Below are 11347 nucleotides of genomic sequence, written 5' to 3'. Positions count from 1 at the left end.
TCCTTTTGAGGTGCGCTGGCGCTGCGACGGGGTCAGCCGGCTGTGGAGGAGCAAACTAGGGGACTGAGGGCAGGAGGCCAGGCCAGCCGGCCTCCAGGGTCCAGCGCTGCCCGGCCCTCCGCGGCGTCCCCGGCGTCCGCGCCCTTTAAGGACCGCAGCTTTTTTGAGGCGGAGCGGCCGGGGGCCGGAGGTGGCGAGTCCCTGGTCATCCCCGGCCGCCCGAAGGCAGCGCCGCCGACAGGTACTCCCGAGGGCGGGCCGGGCGGGCCACCTGCGGGGGCTTCGGGCAGCGGCTGGACGCGGGGGGCGAGCTGTCCTGAACCCCTGTGTTGGGGGTGGGGGGCTCGACTGGGGTTCAGCTAACGCACTTGGAGGTTCAGCTGCAGAGCTGCCCCGCTTCCTTGGGCCTGGGGGGGACGCGTCCCCCAACCGCTGTGAGTCCATCGCCGGCTCTGTTAATCAGCCAGCGGGCTGCCGGGGGGACGAGAAACCCTCGGATGGGGGGCAGCTGGTACATCCCCTGAACCTCAGCGTCCCCCTTAGCAGAAATGGAGGTGATGCGACGCTTGTTGTTGTTATGTGCCGTGGAGTCGTTCGCGACTCATAGCGACCCTGTGTACAACAGCCCTAAACTCCGCTCTGTCCTGTGCCAATCGCACTGTCTCTGACACTCCCATCCCGATTATCCCAGTCACTGAATCAATCCACCTCATAGAGGGTCTTCCTCTCCTGCGCTGTCCCTCCACCCTCCCAAGCATGATGTCCCTCTCCAAGGACCGGTCCCTCCTTACAACATGTCCAAAGTATGTCAGACGAAGCCCCAGAATCCTTGCCTCCAAGGAGCAGCCTGGTTTAACCCTCTCCAGGATGAATCTGTTTGTTTTCTTGGCGATCCACAGAACATTCAATACTCTTCTCCAGCACCGCAGCTCAAAGGCCTCAATTCTCCTTCTATCCTCTTTGGTCATTGTGCAACTCTCTGATGCATAACAAGTGATTGCAAAAACCATGGCCTGTATCAGGCGCACCTTAGTCTCCAGAGAGACACCATTGCTCTTCAGCACCATGGAGAGGTCCCTAACAGCAGACTTTCCCATGGCAATGCGCCTTTTAATTTCCTGGCTGCTGGTGCCAAGACTGTTGACTGTGGAGCCAAGCAAGCTAAAGCTGTGTACAGTCTCAATCTCTTCACCATCCATCCTGATGCTGCCAATTGGTCCAGTGGTGAGAATCTTTGTCTTCTTGACATTGAGCCTCAATCCATACTGGAGGCTGCAGTCCTTGACCCTCTGCAGCAAGCGTTTCAGATCCTCCTCAGTTTCAGCAAGCACGGTTGTGCCATCCTCCTGGTTTTAGAGATGACATGAGAGAAAGCATGGATGTTTCTAGCACAGACCATGCTCCAGGGCTCAGCCACGATTTCTGAGATGGGGAGGGCGGTTCCCTCTCCAGAGGCTGGCTGAGTGTCCCCTGCTGTCCCGGAGACAGAGACACCACTGACTCTTTGTCCCTAGCGGACCACAGGATTCCTGTAAAAAGCCTCTCTGCCTGGAAGTGTCATTCCACCTGGCTTCCCTCCCCGAGTCCCCAGCGCCACCTGGTTCCCTAGGTGTCCCCTGGCTGCAAGTATGTGCTGCTGGGCGTGCCCACATTCTCTTTTAGCTCAGTGCCTTGTGAAGGGGCAACTGCAAGGCTGACATAGAGAGGAGGTTACCAGGACATGACCATCAACTGGCAGAACCTTCACTTAATAAGAGGTCTCATTTTCTCTCCACAGCAGCTGGAAAGCCTTTTATCAGGACTTTTACCAGTTGGCCTAGTGGACCGGAAGCGATGCTACCAAGCCAAAGGTGGGTGCCTCTAATCCGTGGCCCTAAGGCCTGTTTTTCATTGGTTTTTTTTCAAACATTCTTCTAGGTCGTATGTCCTGGTGTGTCCACTTGCTGTACAGAGGTAACCTGTGGTCGCTGTGAGGCTGAACACTGTGACACTGATGTGTCAAATGCGATAACGGTTACCTGTGGTAGACAGTGTTCGGTGGCATTCCCCTGGTGAAACAAGTTTGGAAGCAGGAATGGCATCCACTTCTGTAAACAGTTTGTCTCCGGAAACCCTATGAACCTGGAGAAGGGATGAAAGTCTCACATGCAAGTGTTGAAGACTTTCATTCATAGGGTCGCTATGGTACTTAACAACAACAACAGAAAGGCATCTGAGTTCCTAGGTTCTAGATCAAAGAGCCGAATGCTGATATGGCTTCTATGATTGCTGTTCCTCCAGCTGCCATAGAAGGGGTGTCATCCGCCAAACGGTCAGGTCCTTGGCTGACCTGAGGTGAGGCCCTGGTTCTCATCTCAACCAGAATTCTCTGCCCGTTGTTATTCATCAGACATATTTAAGGGTCTCTGGCTCTCATGTCATTGCTGGGCCACCTACCGAAAGACTTGCTATATCACGATAGCAGTCAAAGAACGGGCGTCCCTCTCTTGTCCATGGCAGTTTGGGTGCTCTCAGCCCTCAGGCATGCACCTAGAAGGCTGGGCTACTTAGGAGATTTTTGTCTTAGTCTATAAAACCAAACAGATCTCCTGGTGAGGCGAGAAGATGGCAAAAGTTTGCCCAGTGGGATTCCCTGGACTAAAGAGTAATGCCACACCCCGTGCTGGCACCTCAGCAGCATGGTGAGATTCAGAGGTGGGTGTGGCAGGGAGGGCCAGCCTGAAGCATGCCTGGACTAAAACCAGGCCCAAGTGCTGGACTAACTCGAGTCGGAGATCACTGTGGGGGTGGAAGATGAGTGTGGATGAAGGAGGATGTCCTGGAGGCTGGGATGGGATGAAGAAGCTTATGATGCTTAGATTACACGTGCAGTTGATTTATCTTCACCTGGGCCTGAGAAGACTTGGGACTGGGCAGTGTGCCCTGGTCTCCCCGGGCAGCACAGCACTGCTTTACAGCTCAGAGCTTGTCAGATTGACTTCCAGCAGCTCTGAGGATCCCCAGGGGACCTTCTCTACCTCCACCCTCACTGACACTCCGCAAGACACTTCCCTCAGCCCTGTCTGCACTCTGGTTACCTCAGTGTCCTAAATGTCTTGGCTGAACTGTGGCCCATCTGAATGCCCACTGTGCCTACTGAAAGCTTGATTTTCTGCGCAGAAATGGTACTTGGGAGGGGGAGACAAGTGTGATAGGATAGAGTTAAGTAGTTCAGGGGTAATGGATGAAATTATTTGGGTTCAGCAAGATACGTGAGCTGGTAAGCAGAAACTCCCACCTCTGCTACCTCAGAGTATCCCATATGGTAAGAGGGGCTGGCACATGGTCTCATGGTCTGGTGACAGTAAGATCTGCCTACAGTTGCAAACTGAAAAGGAGGAGCAATAGGCATCCTTGTGCTCCACCCCATCCTGCTCCAGCCCCTCTCCACCTCAGTCCTGCTTTTTCATCTCCTGCTTCCCCTTCTTCCTTCTCCCCTTCCTCAAGTGAGGGCCAGCAGGAGCTGATGACTGTGGGGGTATGTATCCGCCTGACCTGCCACTCATGAGTTGCTAGGAGTGCTCATCTGGTCTGCAGTTGGCAGGATTGGCACTCCTGAGAAAATGCCTTTTTTTCTTTTTTTTGACAAAAATGGGATCAAATGAGAGAGAAAGGTCAGGTCAGGAAGACTAGGAAGTAAATGGACGCTAAATGGGAAGGAAAAGGGTTGAAAGGATACAGAGCTGTAGACCTCGGGTGCCTGCGGTAGTATCAGGGCCTGACAGCCCCTGATGGGTTTGGGGCTGGGTGAGGCGGCTGGGTGGAGCAGCTCTCCATGGACAGGGTTGTTTCTGGTTAAATGCCTGGCTGACAGCATGACAGGAAGGCTGGGATCAAACTCATTGTTCTTCTTAGTTCACCTCTGAGGCTTGAGCTCCTCCTGTTGTCTCCAGTTTTCATTCATGGTGTCTGTTGTCCTGTGCCTCCAGGTGAAAGCCTCACTCAGGGTGTTAACACTCATTTTCCACATGTCAGAATCTGATGACCTTTCACAAAACTGCCTTGTACTCTCACTTCCTCCACCTGAGCAAGGTCTTATTCTCACACCTGGACTACTGTAATTATCTTCCTGGTTACCTCACTGCCTGGGAGATCATGGCTAGATTAAGCTGCCATCACTTCACACCTGGGGCTCCCTGTCCAGTGCCATGCGGGGGTGGGGGGTACTCCCCATTGCCTGTGAAGTTACTACAGTACAGACGGTCCAGTTAGCTCATGACCTTTCTCCATCTGGCATCAGCCTACCTTTCTGACTTTATCTCCCCAAATGTTCTAATGGGTACCTTCCATTCTAATATTTCATTCTAATATGAGGGTGCACACTATTCCTTGAAAACACTCTTGGTTTTTCCACTTCTTTACCTTTGCTTGTGCTGTTTTTTTTTTAATTTTTTAATTTTTTTTTTTTTTTTTTTTTACAGCTAGGAGAGTTCTCTCTGGTAATACTGAACTAACCAAGTAGAGTCTCACAGTTCTTTCTGGGCAGAAAGAGGATTTCTATTCCCCAGTATAACAGATGGTGATAAGTACTGTGGGAAAGATCAGGAGGGGTTGCTAGAGACTGCTGTTATGGGAGTTTGGGTCGCTTTATTTGTACATGATAAAATCCTAGCCATTCTTCAAAACCCTGATAAAATTTATCACCAATTGCATTACTCCTACTTGCTTTGTCTAAAAATGATCTTTTTCAAAAGTTTGATATTGGTATGTTTTTCCTTTTATAGGCAAACAGCATACACTTTGTTTTTACCTCACATAAGGCAAAATTAAAAAAAATTTAGTGCAGAAATACTGTGTTAATTATAAATTGTTGTTGTTATGTGCCATCCAGTCGCTTGCGACTCATAGTAATCCTATGTATAAGAGCTCTAAACGCCATTCTATCCTATGCTAACCTAGCCGTCTCAAATGCACTCATTCCCACCACTCCAGTCACAGAATTGATCCATCTCATTGAAGGTCTTACTCTCTTTCGCCGCCCCTCCACTCTGCCAAACATGATGTCCCTCTCCAAGGACCAGTTCCTCCTTGCAACATGCCCAAAATATGTCAGACGAAGCTTCAGAATCCTTGACTCCAAGGAGCATTCCGGCTTCACCTTCTCCAGGACAAACCTGTTTGTTCTCCTAGCAGTCCATAGTATATTCAACACTCTTCTCCAGCACCACAGCTCAAAGGCATCAATTCTTTTTCCATCAACCCTATTCACTGTCCAACTCTCGGATGCATAGCACGTAATTGTGAAGACTGTAGCCCAGATCAGGTGCACCTTAGTCTCCAGCCTGACGTCGTTGCTCTTCAGTACTCTTGAGAGGTCCCTCATAGCTGACTTTCCCAATGCAATTCGTCTCCTGATTTCCTGGCTGCTGTTACCAAGAGTGTTGACTGTGGAGCCAAGTAAACTAAAACTATCTCAATCTCTTCACCATCCATCCTGATGCTGCCAATTGGCCCAGTGGTGAGAATCTTTGTTTTCTTGATGTTGAGCTTCAATCCATATAGGAGGCTGCAGTCCTTAGGTTGGTTAAACCACTCATTAGAGTTTGTACCATAGTCATTTATATTAAGGTTACTTATCATTATGAGACCTATCAAACTGTAAGCTGTTTCTCTTTTATTTTGAAAGATTTAAGACTTACAGAAGAGTCAAAATAGTACAATTCTCATATAACTTACCTCTAGATTCACAAGTTCTTAACCTCTTGTCACATTTCTACCTCTTTTTCTCTTTATTCCCTCCTGAACCAATTGAAAATAAAATGCAGGCAAATAGACATTTCACCCCTACATATTTCAACCCTACATATCTCTTACATCAACAGAAGGATGCCTTCACAACCTATGTCTTGATATGTCACCCAGGTACTACCTTTCCCCATCCCCTGACACATCATGGTGTACTTTTTATATTCAGGAGATGTCACAATGATGAAATAGTAGTATTGAGATTACAACCATAGTTAAATCTCTCCAAATAGTCCTAGATTTTCCATTGCTTTTTACAAATAAAGACCTGACCAGGGGACTCTGGTGGCCTAGTGGCAAGAAGCTGCACTGCAATCCCAGAGGTATGCAGTTTGAATCCACCAGATGCTATGCTGGAGAAGGAGGGACAGTCTCCTCTGTACCAGTCAAATATGATTTGACAGTACACACACAAAAAATATAATAAAATAAAATTTAAAAAAAAATAAAGACCTGACCAAGGATCAATTTAGTCAATTACATTTGGCTATCATGTCTCTTTATTTTTGTTTAATCTAGAATCTCTGTTCAGCTCCTTAATATCTTGATTTCTTCCCTTTGCTTTGGCTTCTCGGCGCTGTAGTGCAATACTCAGAGTCCCTTCTGTTTTGCATTCTTCCTGGATGATATTCTTGATAGTCTCCCACATCTCATCTTGGTCTTCACTCAGTGTTCAAGGCCTCCGATCTGTTCCTGAGATGGATTTGAAATTCAGGTGGGATAGACTCAAAGTCATATTTTGGTTCCTGTGGATTTAATTTTCCTCAGCTTCAGTTTGAACCTATATATGAGTAGTTGGTGGTCTGTTCCACAGTCAGCACCTGACCTATTTTTCACAGGTGATATTGAGCTTCTCCAGTGATTCTTTCCACAGATGTACTAGTTCTGATTCCTATGCATACCATCCGGTGAAATCTGTGTGTATAGCCTGCATTAATATTTCTTTTTATTTTATTATTTTTATGTGTGTACTATCAAATTGCGTCTGACTGGTACAAGAGATTGCCCCTCCTTTTCCAGCAGAGCATCTGGTGGATTTGAACCACATACCTCTGGGATTACAGTGCAGCTTCTTGCCACTAGGCTACCAGAGCTCCCTTGTGTTTATGGTGGGGGTTTTTTTTGCGTTATGTTTCTTTTTTTAAATTTTATTTTATTATTATTTTGTGTGTCTGTGTACCATCAAATCGGATCTGACTGGTACTGGAGAAGATTGTCCCTCCTTTCCCGGCAGAGCATCTGGTGGATTCGAACCATGCACCTCTGGGATTGCAGTGCAGCTTCTTGCCACTAGGCCACCAGAGCTCTCCTGCGTTTATGTTTCTTATAGAACATATTTGTGGTGAATAAATTATTCTGAGACAATTAAGATTGGCACAGAATAGAGCAGGGTTTAGAGCTGTTGTACTTAGGGTCACTATGAGTCGCAGGCAACTGGACGGCACATAACAACAACAATCTAGAATAGTTCTTTTGCTTTTTTTTTGTTTTTATTTTTAATTTAATCCAAACCAGTTGTCTTTTTTTGTTGCAGTCCTTTAACTTACTTTTAAAATTTGAGTGAAAGTTTACAAATCATATTGGTGTTTAATCTTTCATAGGCATTTTGTTTTATACCATTAATTATAATTGATTAATTGCAAGTCTAATCAGCCTCTTATTGTATATTCTTTCCTTTCACTCAGCTTACCTATTTATTAATTTTTCTTTTTCTTTTATTGTAATTTTAATGAAAATTTACAGAAAAGTTGGATTTCATTCATTCATTGTTGCATATTTTCCTCCCTCCCTCCCTTTCCCTTCACCATCGCCAAGTGGTGAGAATCTTCATTTTCGTCATGTTGAACTCCAGTCCATGCTGAAGGCTGTAGTCCTTGACCTTCTGCGGCAAGCGCTTCAGGTCCTCTTCACGTTCAGCAAGCAGGGTTGTTGTCAGCAGCATAATTCAGGTTGTTTGAGTTATTGATCCTCATCAACTTTAATAAACTGTTATTTTTCAGCAAAGAATTTTGTCCAACTCCCTTTTTAAAAAGTATAGCAATGTGTTCTGTTTCTTATTCTATGACAGTATTACAATCACTATTCTTTCAATATGGATTGAAGTTCACCATCAACAAAACAAAGACTCTCACCACTAGGCAGAATGGGCAGCATTGTGATGGATGGTGAAGAGATTGAGATTATGAACAGCTTTAGTTTGCTTGGCTCCACAATCAACACTGTTTGCACTAGCAGCCAAGAAATTAAAAGACATATTGCATTGGGAACGTCTGCTATTAGAGACCTCTCCAAAGTATAAAAGAGCAATGATGTCAGTCAGGAAACTAAGGTGCACCTGATATAGGCCATGGTCTTTACAATCACTTGCTATGCATCAGAGAGCTGGACAATGACTAAGGATGATAGAAGTAAAATTAATGCCTTTGGGCTGTGGTGTTGGAGAAGAGTACTGAATATACCATGGACTGCTAAGAGGACGAACAGGTTCGTCCTGGAGAGGTTGAGACCAGGCTGCTTCTTGGAGGCAAGGATTCAGAAGCTTTGTTTGACTTACTTTGGACATGTTGCAAGGAGGTACTAATCCTTGGAGAGGGACATCATGCTTGGAAAGGTGGAGGAACAGCTCAGCAGAGGAAAACCCTTGATGAGATGGATTGATTCAGTGATGTGTCAGAGACAGTAAGATTGGCCCAGGATAGAGCTGGATTTAGGCTGTTGTACATAGGGTTGCTATGAGTCACAGGCAACTCGATGGCACATAACAACAACATTCTTTCTGTTTTTACATTTTTCTGTATTTAGACATTGAGAGTCCCTCAAGCTGATCCTGCATTTGGTCATATTCTTACTGGTCTTTAAGTACTTGTTGCTTCCTAGCACAGTGTAAATGCATCTTGTATTTCTCTCTGTTCCAGATCTGATATCTGGGACTTGTTCACTAGCTAGGCCTAGTTTTTTAAAATAAGAAAAAAAATATTTAGATACTAAGATTTTAGCTATACTCCTTCCTTCTAGGATTTTATTGCTTCCAGGTCTTTTCAGTGGGCAAATAATGATTTTTCCCCCTTCCAATTCAGTGAATTCCAGGACTTCTGCTTTTAACCATGTTGGAATCTTCTCATTGTAAATAACCATAAAACTGGATAAAAAGATAAGTCAGCTTTTGTTAGTCCTTGAACAATAGGCAGTACCGTGCTTACAGGAAAGAAAGCACTTGAAGTGAGCCCCACATTAACCCTGTCCCCTGGACCTCTACTTGATGACATCTTGCTGACCACAGCACAGAAGTGGGCCCCACACAGACCACAACTCTGACAGGCTGAACTGATAGGGTGGAGATAAAAATTGAGGGCTGCTGAAACAGCTGGAAACTGCAGGGTAGAAGGAAATTGTACAGTAAAGGAGGCAGCTGTGCATGGAGGGTATACCAGAAGTGTACATGTGGGCTCTCTATGGGTCCTAAGCTGAGGTCTGGGCTGTAGATGTGTAATGTGAGACTTATAGGAAGTTGTTGTCAGGGGCTGAGGAGTAGAATTGATATTCTAGAAGTTAAATAGTGCTGGGAAATGTTGAATTCTGGACTAACCAGAGTGAAAATACATCACTAATAACCTTTGCATGATACCAAGATTCCAGCAAGACCATGCCTTGGGAGCAATGATATGCCCTAGAGCAGGGTTGATGAACTATGGCCTGAAGGCCAAATCCTGTTCAACACTGCCACATCTGATTGTTTACATGTTGTCTGTGACTGATAACACACTAGGGAAGCAAAGATGAGTTATGAGAGAGACTGTATGACCTGCAAAGCTGAAAACATAGACTCTCTGGCTCTTTACAAAGGCCCGCTCTTTGCTAACCCCCTCCCCAGAGTAAAGGAGCTCTGGTGATCTAGTGGGTAAGGAGTTGTGCTACTAACCCAAAGGTGGGTAGTTTGAATCCACTACTAGCTACTCTCCAGGAGAAAAATGGGAAATCTCCTGTGTGATTTACAGTCTTTGAAAACCCATTGGAGGATCACTTATAAGCCAGTTCTGACTCGATGGAAATGAGTTTTAGTTTTTCTGAGTTTCCTCGACTAATGTCTACTCTACCCACTGCTGCCAAGTTGATTGCAACTCCTAAGTACTCTTCTTGTTGTTGTTATGTGCTATCGAGTCAGAACCGACTCATAGCTGACCCTCTACTGGTTTTGCAGAGTCAGTAGATTACATGAGAGCTAATTGTGCATTTTTCTCCTGTGAGACAGCTGTTGGATTCAAACCATTTGCCTTTGGGTTGGCAGTGAAGCTCTTTACCACTAGGTTGTTGTTGTTGTGTTCCATCGAGTCTAGTACAACTCATAGCGATGCTAAGAACAGATCCAAACTTTATCCTATCCTGCACCATCTCATCATCTTTGATACACTTGAGCCACTACTGAAGTCCCTGTGTCACGATCCATCTTGCTGAAGACCTTCCACCTTTCCAAGAATATGTCCCTTTCCAAAGAATAGCCCCTCCTAGCAACATGCCCAATGTTAATGAGGTGAAGCCTCATCATTCTTGCCTCCCTCTGGCTGCAGCCTCCCCAAGACATATTTGTTTGTTCTTTTGGCAGTCCATGAGATGTTCAGCACTCTTCTCCAACACTACAGCTCAAAGGCATCAATAATTCTTCTGTCATCCTTACACATTGTCCAGCTCTCAGATGTATTCTTAGCAAGTGATCAAAAAGACCATGGCCTGCATCAAGAGCACTTTGGTCCTCAAACTGACATTACTACTCCTCATGGAGAGGTTCCTAACTGTAGATTTTCCCAGTGCAGCATGTCTCTGATTTCCTGACTGCTGGTTTCATTGTGTATCCAAGTAAGTTGAAGTTGTTGGCAATCATAGTCAATAGTTTATGACATAAATAGAAACAAATATAAGATGGATGATGCTATGCATCAGAGAACTGGACAGTGACTAAGAATTACAGAAGAATTGATGTCTTTGAGTTGTGGCCCTGAAGAAGGGTATTGAACATACCATGGACAGGAGAACAAATAGGTTGTCTTGGTGATAGTGAAACCAGCTTTCTCTTTGGCATGTGGCCAAGAGGGATCAGTCCTTGGAGAAAGACATCATGCTTGAAGGATGGAGGGGCAGTGCAGGAGAGGATGACCCTGGATGAGATGGATTGACATGATAACTGTGGATATGGGAGAGATGGGATTAGGTGTGTCAGAGTCAGTGAGACTGGCTTTAGATGGGACAGGGTTCAGAGCTGTCATAAATAGGGTTGCTGTGAGTTACAGGTGACTCGATGGCGCATAACAACAACAGCACAAAATATGGAGAATAAATAAAATTTTGTTGTTAGGATTTATATTTGTGAAATGTTTAAAAATTCAGTTCGACTATGATAAATTTAATATTCATATTGTAATTTTTAGAGCAACCAATAGAAATAATAAAGGGGCATAGCTCAAGAGCAGATGGAGGAGGTCAACAAAATCGATACTCCACTAGCAAAACTCACAAAAGAAAAGAGAGAGAAGACGCAAATAATCCGAATAAGAGATGAATCAGGTAACAT

General features: G+C 45.4%; 1 protein-coding gene across 1 annotated transcript in view; it reads right to left on the bottom strand.

The window, feature by feature from the left end:
- Positions 1-32: 32 nt before the first annotated feature.
- LOC102849515 overlaps positions 33-11347 on the bottom strand; it is a 36517-nt gene continuing 25202 nt past the window's right edge. Inside the window, exon 4 of the mRNA XM_006893410.1 lies at positions 33-324. Within this exon, the coding sequence (XP_006893472.1) occupies positions 33-324 (292 nt within the window). The remainder of the gene's footprint in view (positions 325-11347) is intronic.

The sequence above is a fragment of the Elephantulus edwardii genome, unplaced genomic scaffold (genome assembly GCF_000299155.1).
Source record: "Elephantulus edwardii isolate Elephantulus edwardi_28Jun2011 unplaced genomic scaffold, EleEdw1.0 scaffold00126, whole genome shotgun sequence".
Taxonomy (NCBI): Eukaryota; Metazoa; Chordata; class Mammalia; order Macroscelidea; family Macroscelididae; genus Elephantulus; species Elephantulus edwardii.
The sequence above is the reverse complement of the archived record's forward strand: the minus strand, read 5'-3'. Positions and strand labels throughout refer to the sequence as shown.